The 26,381-nt window shown below is 34.4% G+C and overlaps 1 protein-coding gene and 2 long non-coding RNA genes across 3 annotated transcripts in view; 1 reads left to right on the forward strand and 2 right to left on the reverse strand.

Moving 5' to 3' along the window:
- Positions 1 to 26,381, reverse strand: part of LOC6037964 (tyramine/octopamine receptor) — a 72,951-nt gene that overhangs the window by 33,686 nt on the left and 12,884 nt on the right. The window contains exons 3-5 of the mRNA XM_038266083.1: positions 16,518 to 16,632; positions 15,802 to 16,227; positions 11,696 to 12,054 (exon numbers count right to left, since the gene is read on the reverse strand). Coding sequence (XP_038122011.1) covers positions 11,696 to 12,054; positions 15,802 to 16,227; positions 16,518 to 16,632 — 900 coding nt within the window. The remainder of the gene's footprint in view (positions 1 to 11,695; positions 12,055 to 15,801; positions 16,228 to 16,517; positions 16,633 to 26,381) is intronic.
- LOC119765354 lies at positions 5,795 to 6,428 on the reverse strand. Its single transcript, XR_005276664.1, has 2 exons — positions 6,105 to 6,428; positions 5,795 to 6,038 (listed from the first exon to the last, which is right to left on the reverse strand). It is a non-coding gene; the product is annotated as an uncharacterized LOC119765354 (long non-coding RNA).
- LOC119765353 lies at positions 7,161 to 7,931 on the forward strand. The gene is made up of 3 exons (XR_005276663.1): positions 7,161 to 7,257; positions 7,317 to 7,762; positions 7,819 to 7,931. It is a non-coding gene; the product is annotated as an uncharacterized LOC119765353 (long non-coding RNA).

Genomic DNA, 26,381 nt, shown 5'->3' on the forward strand with positions numbered 1-26,381 from the left:
GACTGCTGATGAGCTTTTTCCTGCCACGTGGGAGAGGGTTGGTTTGAACCGACAGTCAATGTAAAGGATTATTTTCACAGGAAGCTAGGTTGTTTTTACAAACTACATCCCCGGAATGAAGTTGTTTTTAATCATGGGGAAGTCATGATTACCTTCATGGTTTTTCAAATTCATGAGCCTTTCCTTAGTTAACCCTCAAGGGTTCCCGCTAACGTTTTAGAGTGATGTGATGACTTTGCCATGTATTTTTAAAATTCGTTATCGTTTAAAAATCTGAAAAAAATTAAACCTCATTGGAAAAGCATAACAAAATCTGAGCCAAAACTCCTGACGGGAATACTCTCACAAATTAACTTCTAAATTTTGTGGCCCATCAAAAGCTACATGGACACTATTTCTAATATTTCAAACTCTCTTCACTTGTGGAGAATTATAGAAGAAGACATTTTACTGAGTTTCAAAGTGGACCCTTTCATGTTATGTCTTTCGGATATGGAAATAAGCTGTCATCGCCGTTGTAGGTCTTCAGAGTGATGTTTCTCAGAATCAATTCTTATTATTTTACCATCGTTACATGTTGATTTTCTGCTTTCCATTTAGTGTGTCTTTCCATGTGGAACAATATTGAGATGTGGTATATTTATCGTATTATTGACAATCAGTTGATTCTAGTAGCAAACTCGGTTCAAACATTCGCCTGGTTCTTCTTCCGTTATAGCCACATCTATCCAGGACGCAGAATAGTGGTTCGCAAAGTGGCCTCAATTTAGGACTGTCAAAGCGGAACTAATTTACTGTTAGCAAAATATTTCCAAGTGGCAATCACAGCTAAAAAAGTAGTAATCCAGCTGCGTGTAAAAGGCCTGGATGTAAAATAAATATTGCATAATTCTATGCAATATTATGTGATTTTACACCCTCAAATATGTAGCCCATCAGTATGGAAAACCTACTTGACCGAAATGTCAAGCTCATATATCCGTTTCTACTAACAGATTTTCATCGGTCTGATGGCTAAGTGGGCTAAGGCGCCAGTCCTTACTGTTGGTGCTGAGTTTGAATCCCGTCGGTTGCAACTTTTTTTTTGTGTTGGCAAAAAAAATTACATGCAGTGTGTAATATTAAGTGTTTATTTTTATGAAGGTGATGTGCATGCTTTTGCATGCGATTTTACCATCGGATTTTTTGCTGTGTAAGTATTGTAATCCAACCTGTTTATGACGCTTTTTAAAATGTTAACGACGAATTATCAATAACTATGAATGCCATCTTGGAACTTCCATTCGGTTGCTCTTCTGATTCACACAATTTCACCCACTTTTGACGCAATTTTTCCTCACGTGGAAAACAAAAAAAAATATGACAAACAAGCCAAAAAAAATTGACTCGCTTGAGCTTGACCAGCCTTCTCCTTTGTTTTTGTTTACAGTTGCAGTGCAGTTGTAGCAGCGGGAAACAGTGGAGGAGCATTCGAAAATTACGTTACACATTCTGTCGTTTCAGCACCCAGCATCTAATCAGTTTAAAACAATTGCTTTGGAAATTTGTTCCATTAGCTCACGCAGATATTCGGAACTAAGCCTCAAACGTTTTGATCAATCAGGTGTTGATGACAACCAGATATTTTGGAACGAAGCCCTGCCGGGTGTTGGCTGAGCTCAAACTACTTTATCGGAACGTGAGCAAGCGTTTTCAACCTCAAAATTCCTGACACGTTTTAGGGGGTAAAGTTGGTACCACCAAACCCCACTTTATAATATTCCGTTAATTTCTCCACAACAAAACATTTTTTTAATAGAACCAACGAAGATCCTATAAAGATTGCAAAAATGTTGTGATTATATTTGAGAAATCGACGAAATACAAAATGTACGTAACGCCTTGCGCGTAAATTAATGTTCTAGTGTACAGGATTTTCTCTCGCCTGCAAAGCCATACTATAAGGAACGGCACTCATGTTTGGCTAGATTAGGTGGATGGCAGTGGATGGGACACGACAGATGTCGGGGCAGATTTCGAGCATGCTCTTGAGCATCTTATATTACTAGCAGATATTTGATGTGAAGGAGGTGATCCCGCACGCACCACGTGGCGCCGGAAGGTGAGAACTGTGAACGTGCTTAGATCGAAACACACAGTGGTGAATTTGGAAAATTTTCGCAGAAAGTCTGAGGTTATGTTAAATTGATTTGCAAACCGTACAATTCTTATTTTTAATGTTTCGTGGACATTTTGTGCACATGGGGAAGATATTAGAAAAATTACAAAGGGGGCATTCAAAATATTTACGGAAGTAACGTAATATTAAAGCCAGCCAAGTTGCCAGACGGTTAATAGTAACCAGTTGACTCAATCCGAATTCTGAAACGGAATTTGTGTACGATTCTAATTAGATTCCGTTTCAGAATTCGGATTGATTTGACTGGGTAGTTTATGCAATAATTTGCAAAAAGAAGATTTTTCAACACGAGTGCTGAAAAACAAATATTGCAAAAAAAAAAACAACATGTTTTCCAATCCCCAAAAATGCTTTTTGAATGGAATTTTATGTCAAACATCCATGTGTTAATTAAACCCACCGCTCAAATAAAAAAAATTAAAAATGATACTTTTCGATAATAAAGTGAGTTAGGTCACGAGAGAATTGCCAAATAGTAGTTTATCGACAAGTTGCAAAAAGTTCTATACAACATTTTTTGCAATTCCGTCGTGAAACTACTTATTTTTCCTGTCATTCTTGAACGACGAAATAGCCTACTTTTCTGTACCAAAAATAACAGAATCAAATAGCTACACTTTTCAAAATAAATAAAGCACTCAAATGGGTGCTGAAAAGTTGAACTTTACAGCATTTGTTTCGAAAAGTAACACTTTTCAACATTTTTTTGATTTAAACGATTTATTGACAAAATACATGAAAATTTGACATAAAATTTCACTCAGTGTGTGTTTTTTTTGGAATTGCAAAAAATGTTGTATGGAACTCGTTGCAAAACTTGATTTTTTCACTACTCTTCGTATTTATCCAACTCGGTGAACCTCGTTGGATAAATGTACGACTCGTGCTCAAACAATCCTCTTTTTGCAACTTGTTGCATAAACTACTATTTTGCAATTCCGAAAAACACCCTTTGTACAGAATTATGAGTCAAATGTGCATATATTTTGTCAATGGATCGTTTAAATGAAAAAAATGTAGAAAAATATTACTTTTCCAAACAAGTGTTCCATTTCAGTGCTGAAAAGAAGAACTTTTCAGCATTTGTTTTGAAAAGGGTTGCTATTCGATTCTGATATTTTTGGAAGAGAAAAGAAGGCTGTTTTGACGTTTGAGAATGTCAGTAAAAGTAAGTAGTTTCACGACGGAATTGCAAAAATAAAAAATACTTTTCGACTGCAAATTTGATTTTTAATTGGAAAAAAGTCAAAATTAGTGCGTCCAATTTCCCGGGAAATCCCGGGAATTCCAGGGAAATTTATCGAAAATTATTCTGATCCTGGTTTTGGTTAATTTTTTTTTGCAACAAAATAGTATAAAAGAGCAACATAATGGTCAAAATAAGAGTTAAGTTCAATTGATGCCTTGGCTGATTGTAAAAAACGTACAACTTCAAGAAAATATATTTCTAAATATATAAGCTGTCTTCCAATTTTTTCGAAATAAAAATAAATAATGATAAGTATTTTGTATTGATAAGAAATAGTTAGGTTTTTTTTAATCACAGTGTTTGGAAAGTGAGTAAAAATCCATGCTCCAAAACGATAAAATTGTTTTTGAATACGTCTCTGTGACCAGTTTGAGAAAATATGAAAAAGAATAAAATTGATAATTTAGTTGAAATGAAAAAAAAAATGCAGCTAATATGTGTTTTATCGTAAAACATTGAAATGAAATAAAATAATAAAGAAAATATGTTTTTCATGGCGTTTAAAAAGCTTGCCAAAATTTTAATAGTTTGTTTTCATTTCATAATAACGTAATTTTTGTTGCTCAACAAATGAACAAGATCCACTCCTAGTTGTGAATGCTTCAGAAATTTATATCATCTGAAATAAATCTTGACATTAATTTTTTAGGCGAACTGATAAGTTCAATAAGAACAGTAAATTGAATTTATTAAACGAATTTAGTTCTTTCATTATTTTATTTTTTTGTAACTTTACCAAATGGTTAAGAAAATGTATACTTCCGCTTGAATTTCGGGAATTCCCGGGAAATGGGACATATTTTTTTTCGGGCTATCCCGGGAATTCCCGAAATTCGAAAATCGGTGCTATAGCCACGGTAAAAAAATGCCAGAGTTGGAATGCAATGTCCCATCCTAATGGGTCCCGGAGTACCAATAGTTCTTAGCATGGTGTTCCGAGCAAATAATATTTTTCGTAACAAACCACAATTTTCAAAAAATATCGTATTTTTTTTAAATACTCCTCAAAATTTTATATATGGGTAAATCTCCACCAACTCACACGAAATCGCGAAAAGTTGCCCCGACCCCTCTTCGTTTCGCGTGAAACTTTGTCCTAAGGGGTAACTTTTGTCCCTGATCACGAATCAGAGGTTTAGTTTTTTATATCTCGTAACGGAGGGGCGATACGACCCCTTTCATTTTTGACATGCGAAAAAAAGGGTTTTCCAATAATTTCCCGATAAAAACTTTGTGTCAATGGCGTTCTCAGAATTCCGGAAAAACGTAAAATCGTAAAAACACTATTTTTTTAGGCTCTACCATTTTCTGTTACTTGACTGTATTTTTTTTGGAACATGACATTTTAATGGAAATTTAATGTACTTTTCGAATCTACATTAACCCGGAAGGGTAATTTTATCATTTAGAACAATTTTGCAGGGTTTTTTTTTGAGTGTAACAATGTTCTACAAAGTTGTAAAATAGAGCAAAAATTGTGATAAGGGGTTTGCTAGTATTAAAAAAGTATTGAAAAAGTTACTGTTTGCGTTTCTCTTTGTTTCGTCGTCCGTGTGTGTTGCGGGTGACGATGAACGGCTATGCATGATCAAAGAAGACCAACTTATTAAAAAAAAAAAAAATCCTAAAATCGTGATAACTCTTGATGTTTATAAGGAAACCCCTTATGCTTACCCGGATAAACGAAAACTATATCGATTTTGGTGAGGAACTTAAAAAAACCTTATGAGATAAGGTCACCATTTATAATAATGTTATTTGGCGGACCTTGATGACTATTTGTCAAATGGTCACCATAAGTAATAGAGTTATTTTAATGTTTGTAATGGTCAACAATTTTCTTGATAACTTTAAAAAACTATTTGCCGATGTTTTTTCAAATGGTTACCCTAAATCATAAGGTAATTTTAAAGTTCAAATGGTTCAAATTGCGGACCTTGATGACAATTTGTCAAATGGTTACCATACGTTATGGAGTTATTTTAATGTTTATTATGGTCAACAATTTTCTTGGTAACTCTAAAAACTATTTGAGGATGTTTTCCCAAATAGTTACCCTAAATCATAAGGTTGTTATAAAGTTCAAATGGTTGACATTGATTCGCGAGTACCATATAGAAACATTAAATAACCATTTGAAAATTGTTGCCATCTTCAATTTTTTTCCACAGAACAAAAAGTAAATTGGAATAAAAAACTAAACAGTCTTGTTTGTTGATTCAAAGAGCGGAGTTGAGAGCTAAGTGAGATGAAAAGGTGTTTGCTTTGAATAAATTAAAGATGCATACAATTGCACTCGACGTGAATGTTTGCATCGAAATGCAGAGCGTTTAAATGAGCAATAAATGCATTGTAAGTAATGTTTCTCTTAATAAAAAAAAAATTGTATGCAATTATTTAAACAAGCATCATTACAATCTTTTAGAATTTGATACGATTCATATTAATAGGAACACGGACACAATGTACCAGGATGTGGAACTCCAGGCTGGGAGACGGATTTCGTGTTTTCCTGAAACTGATCTTGCGGTATTTCTTCGACACGGTCGTTTGGGTAAAAATCTCGGTGTTCGCAAATTCGTCCTGATCTTGGCCAGCTTGACCGCATAACTGAAATTTTGCAGACGAGTAGCATGAGGATGCGTGGAGCCAAAGAATCGCACTGTAGTCGCTCACGTAGAAGTTCCACCAGAATCAAGCGTTGAAGATTGAGCTCTTCTGAGGCCGTCGAGCGATCGGTGTAATTTCGTAAGGAAGATTGTGTAAACAGAAACGCTGCGTGGAAAGCTCAACTCCTCAGCTGCACTCGAAAATTATTACCGCGTCGGAAATGCACTGGCTGAAGATGGTGCAATGCGATGAAAACTTGCATTCTCTGGGGGCACCGTGGTCCGTTTCAAATAAAGCTGTCCAATGACTCCTGCGAGAGGTGAGTCGTGCCAATTTTGCGATAAAAACAACAACTTTTTGGAAAATCGTTTTGAGACACTGACAGATGTATTAAAAAGCAAACAACGTTTACACGAAACATAGAACCTATCAAAATATTACAACTTTTGGCAAACCGCCTTTACACTTTTTTGAATACGTATTAATCAAATTTGAGTCCGATTTGTTCACCTTCCCAGTCAACTCAATTCGAATTTCGAAACGGATTTCAATTCGAATTGTATACGAATTTCGTTTCAAACGCAACAACCGATACAAACACGGAAGCGGTTGTTGCTTTTGAAACGGAATGTGTATACGATTCGAAATTAATTCCGTTTCAGAATTCGAATAAAGCTGTGTTAGCACAAATTGATTCAGGTACGACTTTTAATTTCAATATATTTGTGCAACTGTTGATGCAAAAATGTATTGGTTCAGGGTTCAGGGTTAGACATTTTGCATTCTAATACTAAATAAAAATGTGCCCACAGATTTATATATTTATTTTAATGATTATTATCTAACCGTGGGCCAATCCTGTTTTGACACAATAGTTGTTCAATCTAAACTCAAATTTTAGAATTTACTCACACAGCTACTCTGAAATCAGTTCAATACGAATAGTCAAAAAAATGGTTATGCTGAAATGTACGAAAAATAAATCTTGAATAATAATTTAGTTTTCCGCCATCAAAAGTCTTGTTTCATTTTACAGTGCAAAAACATCGAAGAAAGCGATTGGCTAAAATGACAACCCCGGAAATCATCGCAAGTTTTGTTTACAAACAGCCTGAGCTGCTACGACGGCTACGACCGACGAGTGAGCTCTGATAAAGTTTTTTTTTGGGAAATTTTCAATTCTATTTTATTATTTGTCAGCGTTATCAGTAATTGCAAGGTAGGTACAGTTTTCGTTTTTTGCTTTCGAAAAGAAATGATTTTTATTCGTGTTTTTAGATGGTACACCTGGTGGCAGTCTTGAAGCGAATACAGCAGGTTGAAAAGCCATCCAAGTGGAGGTACAACCTGGAGGGGGTGGAATTTGCGCTTTCTGGTGGGGGAGATCACAAGGTAAAACAAAAGTATGACAACTTGCAGTCGATGGAAAAGCTAAAAGAGAAGATAGCATAATCATGGTCGGCGCGTTGTCTCGGAGAAGACGGTAGAATGCAGCACGGTGGAGTAACAACCGGGAGAAGTTGGACGTGCTGAAGGAACAGAACGATGTCATCCAGAATCGGTCGAAGATTGAGGCGGAAATCGAGAGGAACATTGATCGCCATCTGCGGGACATTGAGGCCAAGATGGTCGTTTTTGGGAGGTCAAAGAGTAGAAGCTAGGAACAGCTCTGCGTCAAGAAGCGACAGATGCCTTTGCCAGGCGCAGAAAAAACGCAGCAAGTCGTAAGTTAGACGGTACAATCTGAATATAAGATGATTGATCGATTTTCTTATTCCAGTGGTGTTGACCGGGTAGTGGATGAGTCTGAGACGTCCTCGCGGGATAACCTGTCCGCAATCAAAGGTTGCTGCATCCGTGTCAAATAATAATTACAGCGCTTTCAGGCCGACACGAATGATTGTTTTGATTGGGATGACCTTCCGTTTGTGGTGGCGGCTGCGTCCTCCTCCGCCAAAATCGATAACTTTTCCGTGAACCTGCTGATGACCGGCAGCAGCTGCTCGGAATTTCGTTCGGGCTGGTAAAGAGTGCCGGCAGTCCGTGCTTCAGATCATCTACATTGGCCTCTTGGTGGATGAACTAGCGCGAAATTCGAGGGTTTTCGATTCGCGGTGTTCTTCGCGAGTGGTTGTATCACTACGGGTGATGGATTTTTAGGCCGTCATGGAGCTTGCACGAAATTAGGATGGTGGACCCTCAGGCCATTTTTGAAGCACTTTCGAAACGTGCGTTTCGGTGCTGGTGTCGGATTTGGGCAACTTAAGGAACAAGATTTTGCGGATTTTGTCTGATAAAGTTACCGGAAAAGTGTACGATCTACTCGAGGATGATGGGGCTGATAAAAGCGAAGAATTGTAACATTGGCGGAGAGTTTGTGAACCATACAGTGAAGGCCTTCAAAGAGAATCTGAAGCAATGCAAGTGAGACGCGGCCTAGTACGCGCTTAAATTTTTGGCCGATTTGTTCAATTGTCACGTCAACTCGACGAACTTGTTGCTCTACCCGTTAGCCTAGGTTGGCCGGGAGTTGTACGAGAAGAAGGAATCGGCGCTGGAGAATTTGCTGGGTCGGATTTAGGTGTTTTTAAACAAGCGCACCAAGAAGCATAATAATTCGCCTCATTCGCAGGATGAATATCTGTGGGCACAGATTCGTAAGCTGCGCCAGGACATTTGGGCTGAGAAGCACATCCGGGGTACCTGGCGTTTGACCCCGTCCTGTGCGATGCTCTGCAGCACAACTTGCTGGTGATTCATCCGCCACCGCATCATCCGTGGGTCGTCTACCGGATGATCAATTACACCAATCTATATCAACCAAAAAAGAATACAAATTGAGGAGCACAAGAACAAAAAGGTTCGAAATTCATAAATAATTTCAAACATTTCATGTTTCTGATGTTTGTTACCTTATTTCAATTGTTTGAGCGAATCATTCTTCAATAGTTAATTATTATAATAATAATTTTGGATTTAACGCATAATTGCGAGAGCAAGTATCGAGCGTAGCAAGAGAAAAAAATGAGAGAGCGCGCAAGTCAGAGTATTAATAATCTGCCTTGCGCGCTCTCTCGTTTCTCTTCTCTCGCTACGCTCGTTACCTGCGCTGGTGCAGGCAAGCGCTGGCACAGGCAAAACAGTCTGAAGTGAATCGTTCGTGCGGCTGGTCGTTGTTTACGTTTTGTGCGCAGGTATAATTTTCAAACAAATCATTTTATTTACCAGATACTTTGTTTACATTTTTCTTTTTGATCATTTCAGCGCCGTGGAGAACTTGAAACAATGGAACAGTTGGTGCTGGATGATTCGATCGGTAATCAAAAGAGATCTTGGCGGCAGCCGACCGAGGAAATCCTTGTAATCATCAGATAAGTACATGATATTTGAATGTTACATTCTACTCGATACTTTGTGATTTTTTTTCTTATTTTTTCAGGTTTGGACGACTTTGGCAGCATGATCAACCGAACAGAATCGGCAATCAACTAAAATTAAAGCCGAAAAGTTCTTATACTATTGTTGTGAACCATGCGTCAAAAAGTGAACAATTCTGTACAAATTTGGTAGGTACAAATTTGAGATAAACTCTAACTTACCATTTAATAACCATTTATCAAAAAGTAAAAACAGGTCGAAAATTTACGGATAAACCTTAAATAACCATTTGTAAACTATTTTGCAAATAGTGGAACTGCAGAAAATTATAGAATTAACCTTAAATAACCATGTGAAAACTTTTTCCAAAATAGTAGCGCTCGGTAAAAATAGCAAGAAAAACCCTAAAAAACCATTTACGAACCATTTGTAAAACAGTAGCAGCAAGGTTAAAAATTGTAAGAAAAACCTTAAAATACCATTCAAAAACCATTTCTGAAACAGTAAAAACCGGAGGAAAAACGTCGCTTTTTCGAGAAAATTTACTTTATTTTTACCATTACACAAATGGTAATTTGACGAAACGTTGTTCGGGAATTTTTAAGGTTACCGTTGCTAACCACCCTCAATTCAGATGGTCGAACTTTATGATAAATGGTAGGGTACCATTTCCGATATGGTATTTTTAAGGTTTTGCTACCATTTTTCAAATAGTGGTTACGATCTCTGAAATGGTGAGTATACCATTTAACAAAAAGTTTTTTTAAGGTTCTCGTTTATGCGGGATTGTAAGAAAAACCTTAAAATACCATTTAGAAACCATTTCTGAAACAGTAAAAACCGGAGGAAAAAGGTCGCTTCCACGCGAAAATTAACTTTATTTTTACCATTACACAAATGGTAATCTGACGAAACGTTGTTCGGAGATTTTTAAGGTTACCGTTGCTAACCACCCTCATCTCAGATGGTCGAACTTTATGAAAAATGGTAGGGTACCATTTCCGATATGGTATTTTTAAGGTTTTCCTACCATTTTTTAAATAGTGGTTACGATCTCTGAAATGGTGACAAAACTATTTAACAAAAAGTTTTTTTAAGGTTCATGTTTATGCGGGTAGATATCACATTTTTTGTAATTCTCTGATCTACAACTTTGTAGAACATTGTTACACTCTAAAAAACCCCTGCAAGTTAAAAAAAAACATGAAATTTTAAAATGAAAAATTTTGTTCATAAGGAAAATATGACTCTTCTGGGTTAATGTAGATTCTAAAAGTACATTATATTTCCCTTAAAATGACATGTTCCAAAAAATTTTACAGTTATGTAACGGAAAATGGTAGAGCCTGAAAAAAGTGTTTTTTTTTTCCGATAAAAAAACGATTTTGATGATCCAAAAATTTTTACAGTTGAGTAACGGAAAATGGCACTGTTTTTAAAACTTTTGCTGTGTTTTTTTTTAAATGAAAAATACTTTTTTTCGGAATTTCGAGTACGCCATAAAATTGGGCGTCCAATTTCACATAAAAGTCCCTTTGACACCAAATTTCTATCTCATCACCGCTTCAGGCTGCAAATTATTCGTCACGAGACATTAAAAAAACGGATCCGGATTCGTAATCAGGAACAAAAGTTACCCTTTAGTTCAAAGTTTCACGCAAATCAAAGAGGGCAACTGCTGAGTGAGTTGGCGGAGGCGGAGGCGTTATTGTTATTGAACCTCAATATTTTTATCCTTGATAACTTTGCTGTTCAACCCTGCTTTTACCAAATCGGCTCAAAATTTCAGTGAAGACTCGTTAAACCAATCCCGTGTGCTTGACGATGGCCGAAGTTCATAGTTCTGAGAGTTTTCACTTCAAATTTTAGGCAATTTGGTCTATCCAATCTCGAGATATCGTGCCTCCCGCAAATTAACTCGGTGTTTCGAGAAAAAAAAGCTCAGAACGCTCGCTGTGGTAAAATTTCAAGCTTTTGAAATTGGATTGATATTGCTGCATTTTACCAAAATCTACTTGAACGTCAGATTTGTCGCGATTTTAGCTTTGAAATTGATTTTAAATATTAATTCTACACAATGTGTTGTTCCATAAGCGACCACATTGCGGACATAAACGCAAGGGCTCTTTTGTTTGAGTGCAGGAACTGCTCAGTGTACTTGCTCGAACTCAATTATTTAAACTCACCCTTATGATGTCATGTTTAAGACATGATCAAATTTCAAATCATAGCCCCCCCCCCCCCATCTGCACTCAACCTTACCTCGACAAAATCCTTCAGCATCTGAAGTCGATTTCCCTTGGCAGATATAACACTGCTTGGCCGTTCTGGACCCCACCAGCTCCTCCCAGGCCACGATGATGCTGGAACATGCCGCCGTACGCCGCCGCCGTCGTAGAGTACGGGCAGTGATTGTTATTGCCATTGTTGGCCAGGGACAGCTGGGCACGTTGTCGAAAATGGCTTGTACTGTTGCTGTTGGTCATGCCCGGTGCCGCCAACAGGTAGCAGGTGGCTTCCGAACGAGCTGTAATTAATTGTCCCCGGGAAGATCCGGTGGTGGTGGTGGTGGCGGCTGCGGCCACGTTGTCGAGGGCTGACGTTGCCAGCGATACAGTGGCAGCGTTGTTAATCTGTACTGTTGATTAAACGACAAAGAGAACAACAGGGAAAAATGCATGAGTTGGGTGAGGTAAATCGATTTCAGATAAAGGGTGGCCAAGGGTGGGGGTAAATTTCCGGGAAAATGGAAATGAAATTATGGGCGTTAGAGTGGAATACTTGGGACAATTTGTAAACCAATTATGGGAGTTTTGGATAACACCTTCAAAACGCATCAACACGGAGAAAAATCAGTTCTAAAATCGTCCAATTACAAACGTTTCTGGAATTTGGAACCACGAACAAGGTGTTCAAATTGATCTCTGAGATTCCGGCTATTCGATATTTTTTTGTATTTTTAAATTCAGCTGAAACTTTTTTGGTGCCTTCGGTATGCCCAAAAAAGCCATTTTGCATCATTAGTTTGTCCCTATAATTTTCCATACAAATTTGTCAACTGTGAAAACAAAAATGATATATATGAAAATCCTAAAATCTGTATCTTTTGAAGGAATTTTTTGATCCATTTGGTGTCTTCAGCGAAATATTGAATGTCTGCCCTTTTGGAACATAAGTCTTGATTAAAAATAAACTGCAAATGCAAATGTTTCTTTTGTTTCTGAGAATCGGACCATTAGTTGCTGAGATATCGACATTAGAAAATGGTGGGTTGTTTTGGTAAGACTTAGAAAACATTGTCCTGTTATTAAACCTTTTCATGGCAATATCTCAGCAACTAAGGGTCGTATCAACAAAGTTCAAGAAAGCAAAATATAGAAAATTTTCTCAGCTTTTCAAAAATGTTTTTTTTTTTAAAGTGAGCAAACATGTGCAATAATTTAAAAAATGAATAACTGCGACTGTTTCAAAAAGAAAGTCGCCTAAAAAGGGCTTTAACTTGTAAACGGTGCAATTTATCAAAATTCCACTAAAGTACTTTTTGATAGCAAATTTGATTTGGGTAATTCTCTACCAACTCACACGAAATGGGGAAAAGTTGCCTCGACCCCTCTTCGATTTGCGTGAAACTTTGTCCTAAGGGGTAACTTTTGTCCCTGATTACGAATCTGAGGTCCATTTTTTGATATCTCGTGACGGAGGGGCGGTACGACCCCTTTCATTTTTGAGCATGCGAAAAAAGAAGTGTTTTTCAATAATTTGCAGTCTGTAACGGTGATGAGATGGAAATTTGGTGTTAAAGGGACTTTTAAGAAAAATTAGATGCCCGATTTTATGGCGTACTCAGAATTCCGAAAAAAACGTATTTTTCATCGAAAAAAAGACTTAAAAAGTTTTAAAAACTCTGCCGTTTTCCGTTACTCGACTGTAAGAAATTTTGGAACATGTCATTATAATGGAAATTTAATGTACTTGTCGAATCTACATTGACCCAGAAGGGTCATTTTTTCATCCAGAACTTGTACAATGTTGTAGAGCAGACAATTCCAAAAATAAATTAATATATACACATAAGAGGTTTGCTCATAAGCATCACTACACAGAAAAAAAGTTGAATTTTGGCATGTTGAAAATTTGGTAGGTTGAACATTACCTCTTTTTTTGAGTAATATTACATAAAAAATGTGTAAAAATGTGAACCTGATGAATATTTATCAAAAACTGATGAAAATTCATCATTTCCTGGGGTAAAATTCATCATTTTTTAGCCACAAAATCTGTCACCATTTCCTGATGAACATTACCATCATTTTTTTCTGAGTAGTTATCGCCATTTTATGGAAAAAAGTTTTAAAAAGTTGGTCGTCGTTGATCTTGGCCGTTCATCGTCACTCGAGACAGACACGGACGACGTAACAAAGAAAAACGCAAAATGTAACTTTTTCATTTTTTTTTGTTTTTGTGAATTTACGATAACTCGTGATATTCATAAGCAAACCCCTTATGTTTATATATCAAATTTTTTGGAATTGTCTCCTCTACAATTTTGTAGAAGCTTCTAACCCTCCTAAAAAAGTAACCCTGTCAGAAAAAACACGAAATTTAAAAATGAAAATTTTTGTTCTGGATAAAAAATGACTCGTCTAGTCGAAAAGTATATTCAATTTCCCTTAAAATGACATGTTCCAAAAAATTTTACAGTCGAGTAACGGAAAATGGGAGAATTTTTAAATTTTTTTTAGTGTTTTTTTCGATGAAAAATATGTTTTTTCGGAATTCTGAGTACCCGGGCAGACGGTAATAACAAAATTCATGCCATTTCAATAACAAATTCTGTTAAAATAACAAAAAGTGTTATGGAATCTTCCTGAAAAATCCATTTCTGCATAATGGTTTAATAACGGTTTATGTTATCATAACAAAATTTGTTATTTGTCTGATATTGGTTGAAAGCCAAAACAACTTTGTAATAACATTTTTTGTTATGGAAGAATAACTCCAACTGTTATTGGGATGATCGGATTAGTTGTTAAAATAACAAAAATTAATAACAAAAATTTGTTCGAAGAATAACTAAAAATGTTATTAGTCTGTAATTACAATAACATTCCAATAACAAAAAAATCATAACGACGAATAACAAATCTTGTTATAAATAACAAAAAATGTTATTGGCCAAGTATTTTCAAATATCAAAAAATGTTATTCCCAAGTTATTTCCGTCTGCTCGGGTACGCCATCAAATCGGGGTTTAATTTTACATAAAAGTCCCTTTGACACCAAATTTCTATCTCATCACCGTTTCAGGCTGCAAATGATTGAAAAACACCTTTTTTTCGCATGTTCAAAAATGGAAGGGGTCGTACCGCCCATCCGTCACGAGATATCAAAAAACGGACCACGGATTCGTGATCAGGGACAAAAGATATCCTATAGGACAAAGTTTCACGCAAATCGAAGAGGGGTCGGGGCAACTGCTGTGTGATTTAACTTCGATTTTTTTTGTTACAAATATTTCGATTTTTAGAAAAAAAAGTATTGACTCAAAAATTCACTTCTCGGCCAAAACTTCTTTTGCACATTCTGGAAATATCTGAATAGTTGGCATTTGATGTTGCCTAATCTATACATAAAAAATAGTGTTTTTATGCAAATCAAGTTGAAGTGAAATTAAAAATCACCGTTTTTTACCGTGTATCATTTTTTTTAAGTGTGCTGCCAAATTTGTATGGAAAGTTATGTAGACAAACTAATGAATCGCTAATTTGTTCATGGCGTAATTACAGTTGGAACAATGAATTTCTTTCAATTCTACAACTTTTTTCAGTCTAGCTCGAAATAGTTTCTTAGACATTCAATATATTTTCTTCCTGTTTCGATCTATTGAAATGATTGCGACTTGAATTGTTTTATCGTTCAAATCAGTGCTCCAATGTCGTTCTTGCCCTTCCAGGCTGTTTCGGGATACAACTTCATATCCTCTAAGCATTTGGAATTTCTCAATTTAATGAGTGCCACGAAAAAGATTGATAGGACGCATGAAGGCACAAATGCTAGCCCGAATGATTCGTTTGAGTCTGGATTAATTTATTGTCTGCGATTCTTGTCTCGGGAAATCCTTTGACAGCTGTCCCGTTTCACCCCCAGATGACGGTACACCGTTAGGAAGACTTTCAAATGATCAATCTTGCACGTGCGCTTCTTGTGCTTTTGAGTAGTTGCGATTTTCTTTGACTGCATCTTGCAACACGTGGCGCAAAACGAGCCATTGCCACAGTTATGAAGGTATAGAGTTCGTATTTTAATTGAACTGTTCCCAGTACCATTTCCGACGTGATGGATGATGTAAAGCTTTTGTGCGATATGCACCGTTCGTTATACTCACGTTGATGCCGCTGGAAGACGGAGTTTTTCATTTCCCGGCGCAATCCGCGCCACAGCTTGGACACAATCATGGAGTACGCGAAGCCCATCGTCAGCAGGGGCAGAATCAGCAGGCCCGTGTCCAGAAACAGAACGTACGCCCGCTCGTACGACTTGTCGGGCCACATCTCGCGGCACTTCATCGGCGGGTCCACCACGATGATGCTGGTGGTGTTGGCGTTGCCTCCCCGCTGGCCCACCGGCTGCAACCGCTGGACGTAGCAGAGGGGCGAGTTGACCAGGAAGCTTAGCGCCCAAACCACGGCAATCATTTTGTACGCGTGGAACTGGGTCTGCCAGCGACGAGAAGTCAGCGGTCGGCAAATTGCAAAGTATCGCTCCAGCGAGATGGCCACCAGCGTCCACACTGCCACCGACACGGACACGGCTGTAATGAGCGGCACGTGGCCGGAGAAGTTTAGTTAATTAGTCTGTTCAACTGGCAACGTAAATACATTATCCATGAATTTAACACTGTATTACAACGTTAGTTTGTGAATGGTTGTCTACAATTTCCATTGAAACTTGATTGACGTGAAATGGCTCAATTTATTTCGAGTTGCCAAATATAGCACGCTCTAAGCTTTCCACATGTATCGTACCCAAGAAGATGAAGGAGAATTTCCACATCCCTATAGGTGGCGACCGATATTACCTGTCGTATCCAGCCAAACTCACCTTGAAAGTACGGTATCAGCTTGCACATGATGCTCCCAAAGATGAACTTTCGCAGCACCTGGCCGACGAGCGTGAACGGCATGCAGAACACCCCCAGCAGCAGGTCGGATATTGCCTGTGGGTGGGGAACAAGGTAGAGCGGAAACAGAGTGGAAAATAAGCAAAACCATCAGGTCACAGTGGTGCTGTTTTGAGATGAAATTTAAAACATAATTGTTGAAAAAAAGTTTATTTTTTTATTTTTGATTGCATACTTGACGTTGATCAATCAAGATAATTCTCAAACCAAAAATTGCTTGTTGCTAATTTGCTTCTTGTGCAAGGTAACATCACTGTGAACTTGTTGTGCGCAGTAAAGTGTAAACTGATATTGTTTGGTTTGTCAGGGCAGCTTGTTTTCTTTCTCCAGAACCTGCTCTCGAAAATCACTTTCTAGGCTTGTTATCATACTTGGCTGTGCAATTTCGGCGTAATGATTATAATTGAATAACATACTTGTGTCGCTTCGAGATAATTGTCTGGTTGCAGAAGCCAGTCGCTAAGAGTTCAAAAATGTTTTCGATCGATACATTGTAAAAATAGAATTTTGTGAACTTGAAAACTAAAAACTAAAAACTAAAAACTAAAAACTAAAAACTAAAAACTAAAAACTAAAAACTAAAAACTAAAAACTAAAAACTAAAAACTAAAAACTAAAAACTAAAAACTAAAAACTAAAAACTAAAAACTAAAAACTAAAAACTAAAAACTAAAAACTAAAAACTAAAACTAAAACTAAAAACTAAAACTAAAAACTAAAAACTAAAAACTAAAAACTAAAACTAAAAACTAAAAACTAAAAACTAAAAACTAAAAACTAAAAACTAAAAACTAAAAACTAAAAACTAAAAACTAAAAACTAAAAACTAAAACTAAAAACTAAAAACTAAAAACTAAAAACTAAAAACTAAAACTAAAAACTAAAACTAAAAACTAAAAACTAAAAACTAAAAACTAAAACTAAAAACTAAAACTAAAAACTAAAAACTAAAACTAAAAACTAAAACTAAAACTAAAAACTAAAAACTAAAAACTAAAAACTAAAACTAAAAACTAAAAACTAAAACTAAAAACTAAAACTAAAACTAAAAACTAAAAACTAAAACTAAAAACTAAAAACTAAAACTAAAAACTAAAACTAAAACTAAAACTAAAAACTAAAAACTAAAACTAAAAACTAAAAACTAAAAACTAAAAACTAAAACTAAAAACTAAAAACTAAAAACTAAAACTAAAACTAAAACTAAAAACTAAAACTAAAACTAAAAACTAAAAACTAAAAACTAAAAACTAAAAACTAAAAACTAAAACTAAAAACTAAAAACTAAAAACTAAAACTAAAACTAAAAACTAAAACTAAAAACTAAAAACTAAAAACTAAAAACTAAAAACTAAAAACTAAAACTAAAAACTAAAAACTAAAACTAAAAACTAAAAACTAAAAACTAAAACTAAAAACTAAAAACTAAAAACTAAAAACTAAAAACTAAAAACTAAAAACTAAAACTAAAACTAAAAACTAAAAACTAAAAACTAAAAACTAAAACTAAAAACTAAAACTAAAAACTAAAAACTAAAAACTAAAAACTAAAACTAAAAACTAAAAACTAAAACTAAAACTAAACTAAAAACTAAAAACTAAAAACTAAAAACTAAAAACTAAAAACTAAAAACTAAAAACTAAAAACTAAAACTAAAAACTAAAAACTAAAAACTAAAAACTAAAACTAAAAACTAAAAACTAAAAACTAAAAACTAAAAACTAAAAACTAAAAACTAAAACTAAAACTAAAAACTAAAAACTAAAAACTAAAACTAAAAACTAAAACTAAAACTAAAAACTAAAAACTAAAAACTAAAAACTAAAAACTAAAAACTAAAAACTAAAAACTAAAAACTAAAAACTAAAAACTAAAAACTAAAAACTAAAAACTAAAAACTAAAACTAAAACTAAAAACTAAAAACTAAAAACTAAAACTAAAAACTAAAAACTAAAAACTAAAAACTAAAAACTAAAAACTAAAAACTAAAAACTAAAAACTAAAAACTAAAAACTAAAAACTAAAAACTAAAAACTAAAAACTAAAAACTAAAAACTAAAAACTAAAACTAAAAACTAAAAACTAAAAACTAAAAACTAAAAACTAAAACTAAAACTAAAAACTAAAAACTAAAAACTAAAAACTAAAAACTAAAAACTAAAAACTAAAAACTAAAAACTAAAAACTAAAAACTAAAAACTAAAAACTAAAACTAAAAACTAAAAACTAAAAACTAAAAACTAAAAACTAAAAACTAAAAACTAAAAACTAAAACTAAAAACTAAAAACTAAAACTAAAAACTAAAAACTAAAACTAAAACTAAAAACTAAAACTAAAAACTAAAACTAAAAACTAAAAACTAAAAACTAAAAACTAAAAACTAAAAACTAAAAACTAAAAACTAAAACTAAAACTAAAAACTAAAAACTAAAAACTAAAAACTAAAACTAAAAACTAAAAACTAAAAACTAAAAACTAAAAACTAAAAACTAAAAACTAAAAACTAAAAACTAAAACTAAAAACTAAAAACTAAAACTAAAAACTAAAAACTAAAAACTAAAAACTAAAAACTAAAAACTAAAAACTAAAAACTAAAAACTAAAAACTAAAAACTAAAACTAAAACTAAAAACTAAAAACTAAAAACTAAAACTAAAAACTAAAAACTAAAAACTAAAACTAAAAACTAAAACTAAAACTAAAAACTAAAAACTAAAAACTAAAAACTAAAAACTAAAAACTAAAACTAAAAACTAAAACTAAAAACTAAAAACTAAAAACTAAAAACTAAAAACTAAAAACTAAAAACTAAAAACTAAAACTAAAAACTAAAAACTAAAAACTAAAAACTAAAAACTAAAAACTAAAAACTAAAACTAAAAACTAAAAACTAAAACTAAAAACTAAAAACTAAAAACTAAAAACTAAAAACTAAAAACTAAAAACTAAAACTAAAACTAAAAACTAAAAACTAAAAACTAAAACTAAAAACTAAAAACTAAAAACTAAAAACTAAAAACTAAAAACTAAAAACTAAAAACTAAAAACTAAAAACTAAAACTAAAAACTAAAACTAAAAACTAAAACTAAAAACTAAAAACTAAAAACTAAAAACTAAAAACTAAAAACTAAAACTAAAAACTAAAACTAAAAACTAAAACTAAAAACTAAAAACTAAAAACTAAAAACTAAAAACTAAAAACTAAAAACTAAAAACTAAAAACTAAAAACTAAAAACTAAAAACTAAAAACTAAAAACTAAAAACTAAAAACTAAAAACTAAAAACTAAAAACTAAAAACTAAAAACTAAAACTTTACTTAATCCACCCTTAGGTGGTTGTTGCCTTCCTAACATTTAGAGGGAAATGCTATCAAAAATAGATACACAAGGGCAGACCTTTCAGTGTTTTATCAACTTATTCATACCATCAGATTGGGTAGTCAGATCTTTAAAATTCAGGCCACTTATGTTCTTGTAACATTTGAGATCCGGCCTCTAAAAAGTGCATAAATAACACTCAAGTGCGCATAACTTTTGATAGGGTTGTCAGTTTTGAATTCGTAGGAAAGGCCTTTTGAATACCTTTCTAAAAATGTATATCATGACGGGGTTACTTACAAAAACCACCCTTTTTACAATCTTCCGGACTTTTGTTAGATTTGTTTTTTAAGCATAATTTTTGAAGTAGTTTACTAAACTTTATAATTTTCATTAGCGACTTATGGGACCCCAAGACGGATCGAATGAGACAAAAACGGTTCAAATCAATTCAGCCAGGGCTGAGATAATCCAGTGCAATTTTTTTTTGATCAACATCCCACATCACACACATACATTTGCTCAGAATTTGATTCTGTGTCGATAAGTATACATGAAGGTGGGTGTAGGAGGTCAAATTTAGAATTTCGTTTTTGAGTGATTTTTTAGCCTTACCTCAGTAAGGTGAGGAAGGCAAAAACTAAAAACTAAAAGGGTAATTCTCCGCAAACTCACACAGCAGTTGCCTCGACCTCTCTTCGATTTGCGTGAAACTTTGTCCTAATAGGTAACTTTTGTCCCGTTAACTAATCCGAGGTCCGTTTTTTGATATCTCGTGACGGAGGGGCGGTACGACCCCTTCCATTTTTGAACATGTGAAAAAGAGGTGTTTTTCAATAATTTGCAACCTGAAACGGTGATGAGATATAAATTTGGTGTCAAAGGGACTTTTTTGCAATTCCGTCGTGAAACTACTTATTTTTCCTGTCATTCTTGAACGACGAAATAGCCTACTTTTCTGTACAAAAAATAACAGAATCGAATAGCAAACCTTTTCAAAATAAATGGTGAAAAGTAACACTTTTAAACATTTTTTTGATTTAAACGATTTATTGACAAAATAGGGGAAGGTGGGGCAAGACGACCATATGGGGCAAGAGGAACAATCGCTCGTACGGCCGTAATTTTTACAATTTTGATTATTTCCAGTATGATGAATTGTTGCTAGCAATGCAATTAACTGATTCTGCTACCACATAACCGCCAAAACGACGTAAACTCCACGGGGCATGAGATTTAATGAAGTTTTTTTCAAAACCTTTGTTTTCTTATAATATTTGGAAAGTACAAAATAAGGCTTAGGGTTCGATTTAAGGCTCATTTTATCAAAATGCTATTTTCCTAGATCAGTAGTGTCCCTACCAATGACTTGCACCTATTATAAAGTATGATTTAACTTTTGGCTATTTTTGTTGAGAGCTTTTAAAAAACCTTGTCCAGGTGGGGCAAGTGTACCATATGGATTTTTATTATGGAAAAAATACGAATTGCTGCAACATCATATTTTATTGGGAAATAAATACATAAAAGTACTTAAAAACTGATAAACAATTGATAAAACAAAAATCCGTACAAAATATAGTGATATTATGAAAATTTCCTTTTTTTCATCTAAGTAATAATTTGTTTTTGTATAAACGATCATTTTTTTAGTAAAATATTATTAATTAATCTAAAAATTAAAGAAACGTTTCAAATACATTCTAATCTGATGTACCTAAGTGATAAGAGTTCAATTGTTAGCAAATTAACATGTTATTTCATGCATTGTTCCTCTTGCCCCAACGGGTTGTTCGTCTTGCCCCACTAGTTGAGAAGAACGTACGGAAAATCAATTTTTTTTAAAATCAATTTTTTACATTAAAACCCGATTTAATCCCACCTGGGGCGAGATAGAGCCTTTCTTACTAAAGAATATAACAATAGTAGAACTTCTTCTTTAAATTCATAACAACGACTTTGTTTATTTATAACGTCAGAAAAAAAGAAAGTCTAATGATGAAAGCAAAGTATTATAAATGATATGCTTTCGAAAAGAAATAAAAAACGCAATTTTCACAAAAAGAATATTTTAATCGTACATATTCTTAATCAAACAAGAGTTTATGACAAACGCGAGCATAGCAAACTTCCCATGCGTCAGTGACAACGCACACCGCGGTTTCGGTTTTCTAGCTTCGGTCGAGCCCTTTTGTGTGTTGGTATTTTGGTTCATCGTACCATCGTACCGAACAAAGCAGGCGTAAAGAAAAACCGAGGTAGGGGAACTATTCCCTTTTTCAGCCTATTTATATTATCGGCCTATCAGCATTTTACACTTGAAAAAGTTGATTTAATAGCGGAAAACGGCAAAAGTGATGATAATTGGTCGAACGGCTTAGAGTGATTAAAATGGGTATATTTCCCCTACAAGTGAACCACGTGTGCCGCACGGTGCAGAGAAGCTCGCCATTCAGCTTCTACATAAGTGAGAGTGTCAGAAATTGCTATTTTTAAAACCGCACCACTACACACTCAATCGCGACTACCTTAAGTAGAAAGCCATTGGCGTCACCAGCATTGAAAACTTTGAAAACGATATAAACGATGAAAAGCTTAGAAAGCTCCTATTGGAATCCAATGAACCCTGTTAAATAAACTTACGACAAATGAAGTCTACATTTAGGCGATTTTAGGAGCGCACGGGAAACAAATTGATTGTAGCCGAATGAATGTCCTATGTCACAAAAGTTTTTGCATAAACATTGGACAGTTATGCAAAAACGCATAGGGCAAAAGAAAACGAAAAGCTACGATATCTTACACGTTGTAGGAAACATCGGTATACAAGCTACTACAAAACGAGTATAAGTCGAGCGACAAAATAGATGCGCCAGCATTCTTGCGCCAGTTTTTGAAGCTCAACTTGACAACTTGTCGACTTGGCGACGAAGCGTCGAAAATCGATGCAGTGTGATTTTTTGACGATTTTTCCGATTAAAATTCATGCTGAATCGACATATTTACGAAGATGAAAATGACGTCCAGCCTTAAAGTAAAACCTATACCTTTCTTTAGTAAGAAAGGCAAAAAGTAAATCGCTCTAAAAATCGTTCCGGATTGCCGATAGATGTCAAATTTGTTTCAGATAATCACTCATGGTCTGTACTATGAATGTAGAAAAAAATTTCGGATAAAATCGGAAATAAAGTGTTGGCGAAGGTCACCAGGTGGGCTTTTACCTTTTTAGGGATTTTTTCTTTTGTAGGTTAATCAAACGGCTCTAACTCCAGAACCAGATTATGGATCTGGATGAAAATTTGGGAGGTTGTAGAGCTCGAAAAATGCAATTTTGAGATAAATAAAAGATATGAAAATGAAAAATTTTGACCATATTTTCATTTGAAAACTGTGTATTTTGTTGAAAAGTCTGGCCGCATCCGAAAACAGATGGATATTTCGAAATTCGGTCTCAAAATGACCCTTGTTCAGCACACCAGCTTTCAAATGCACTTTTAACAATCAAAATCGAAAATAGGGGAGCAGAGGATTACGTGACACAAAATTTGCCAAAAATTTTACCACACACGGACATCACTCGAACTCCACGGAATTTATTTTCTCAAAATTCGAGGGTTGGAGATAGACGAGTTCTGTCAAGGTGAATCGATAGAGCGTCGAAAATCGATGCAGTGTGATTTTTGACGATTTTTCCGATTAAAATTCATGCTGAATCGACATATTTACGAAGATGAAAATGACGTCCAGCCTTAAAGTAAAACCTATACCTTTCTTTAGTAAGAAAGGCAAAAAGTAAATCGCTCTAAAAATCGTTCCGGATTGCCGATAGATGTCAAATTTGTTTCAGATAATCACTCATGGTCTGTACTATGAATGTAGAAAAAAATTTCGGATAAAATCGGAAATAAAAAGTGTTGGCGAAGGTCACCAGGTGGGCTTTTACCTTTTTTAGGGATTTTTTTTCTTTTGGTAGGTTAATCAAACGGCTCTAACTCCAGAACCAGATTATGGATCTGGATGAAAATTTGGGAGGTTGTAGAGCTCGAAAAATGCAATTTTTGAGATAAATAAAAGATATGAAAATGAAAAATTTTGACCATATTTTCATTTGAAAACTGTGTATTTTGTTGAAAAGTCTGGCCGCATCCGAAAACAGATGGATATTTCGAAATTCGGTCTCAAAATGACCCTTGTTCAGCACACCAGCTTTCAAATGCACTTTTAACAATCAAAATCGAAAATAGGGAGCCGAGGATTACGTGACACAAAATTTGCCAAAATTTTACCACACACGGACATCACTCGAACTCCACGGAATTTATTTTCTCAAAATTCGAGGGTTGGAGATAGACGAGTTCTGTCAAGGTGAATCGATAGAGCGTCGAAAATCGATGCAGTGTGATTTTTTGACGATTTTTCCGATTAAAATTCATGCTGAATCGACATATTTACGAAGATGAAAATGACGTCCAGCCTTAAAGTAAAACCTATACCTTTCTTTAGTAAGAAAGGCAAAAGTAAATCGCTCTAAAAATCGTTCCGGATTGCCGATAGATGTCAAATTTGTTTCAGCTGCTCACTCATGGTCTGTACTATGAATGTAGAAAAAATTTCGGATAAAATCGGAAATAAAAAGTGTTGGCGAAGGTCACCAGGTGGGCTTTTACCTTTTAGGGATTTTTTTCTTTTGGTAGGTTAATCAAACGGCTCTAACTCCAGAACCAGATTATGGATCTGGATGAAAATTTGGGAGGTTGTAGAGCTCGAAAAATGCAATTTTGAGATAAATAAAAGATATGAAAATGAAAAATTTTGACCATATTTTCATTTGAAAACTGTGTATTTTGTTGAAAAGTCTGGCCGCATCCGAAAACAGATGGATATTTCGAAATTCGGTCTCAAAATGACCCTTGTTCAGCACACCAGCTTTCAAATGCACTTTTAACAATCAAAATCGAAAATAGGGGAGCAGAGGATTACGTGACACAAAATTTGCCAAAATTTTACCACACACGGACATCACTCGAACTCCACGGAATTTATTTTCTCAAAATTCGAGGGTTGGAGATAGACGAGTTCTGTCAAGGTGAATCGATAGAGCGTCGAAAATCGATGCAGTGTGATTTTTTGACGATTTTTCCGATTAAAATTCATGCTGAATCGACATATTTATGAAGATGAAAATGACGTCCAGCCTTAAAGTAAAACCTATACCTTTCTTTAGTAAGAAAGGCAAAAACAGGATTTTTTAAAAACTTCTTCTATCAAAGTCTTAGTCAAGACCTGGAATAAGATGATTATTAAAAAATCCGACAGATTTTTAACGTTTTTGATGGGTTATAACGAGCATTTCCTTAGCTTGTTACACTTGCCCCACTTTCCCCTACATGAAAATTTGACATAAAATTTTACTCAGTGTGTGTTTTTTGGAGTTGCAAAAAATGTTGTATGGAACTCGTTGCAAAACTTGATTTTTTCAGCACTCTTCGTATTTATCCGACTCGGTGAACCTCGTTGGATTTTTTGTTTTGTAATGTACGACTCGTGCTGAAAAAATCCTCTTGTTGCAACTTGTTGCATAAACTACTATTATGTAAAATTAGACGCCCGATTAGATGGTTTACTTAGAATTCCGAAAAAAAACTTATTTTTCATAAAAAACACCAAAAAGTATTAAAAATTCTCACATTTTTCGTTATTCGACTGTAAAAAAATTGGAACATTCCATTTTAAGAGAAATTTAATGTTCTCTTCGAATCTTTATTGACCCAGAAGGGTTATTTTTATCATTTAGAACAAAATTTTTCATTTTTAAATTACGTGTTTTTGAACTTTGCAGGGTTATTTTTTAGAGTGAAAAAAGTATTACGAAAAAAAAGTTTTGAAAAAGTTGGTTGTCGTCGATCATGGTGACGAAAACAAAGAGGAACAAAGAGAAACAAAGAGAAACGAAGAGAAACACAAAAAGTATTTTTTTCAAAACTTTTTTTTTGTAAAATTGCGATAACTCGTGTTGTTTATAAGCAAACCCCTTATGTTACCATATCAAAATTTTAGAACAAAGTTTCACGCAAACGAATTATTTTTAGCAAAACATTGTAATAGGATCGAAATCGAAGTGTAAACAAAGAGCCTATTTTCCTAACGTAAACATCAACTGTCGTGAGCATTTTCCTTATCCTGTCCAAAAAGTCGAGCATCATCAATTCCCGTCTTTCAAATTACCTTTAACTCCATTTTTTTTTTCAAAAATGGTCCTAAGCTTTGGGATTCCCTATGCTCATAGGACGTTTTCAAATAAAACTCTAAAACTGTCCCAGGTGTGGTGATGGAGATGGGAGCGACCATTAAATGACGGTTGTCATGGTGTTGAGAATGTGGTCCAGGTGGAGTCGGTTTTATTTTCAATTATCATTTCCTAGGCAACAAGAACTTGGATAATCATGAACATGACGAAATTCA

This window comes from Culex quinquefasciatus, chromosome 1, assembly GCF_015732765.1.
Source record: "Culex quinquefasciatus strain JHB chromosome 1, VPISU_Cqui_1.0_pri_paternal, whole genome shotgun sequence".
NCBI lineage: Eukaryota > Metazoa > Arthropoda > Insecta > Diptera > Culicidae > Culex > Culex quinquefasciatus.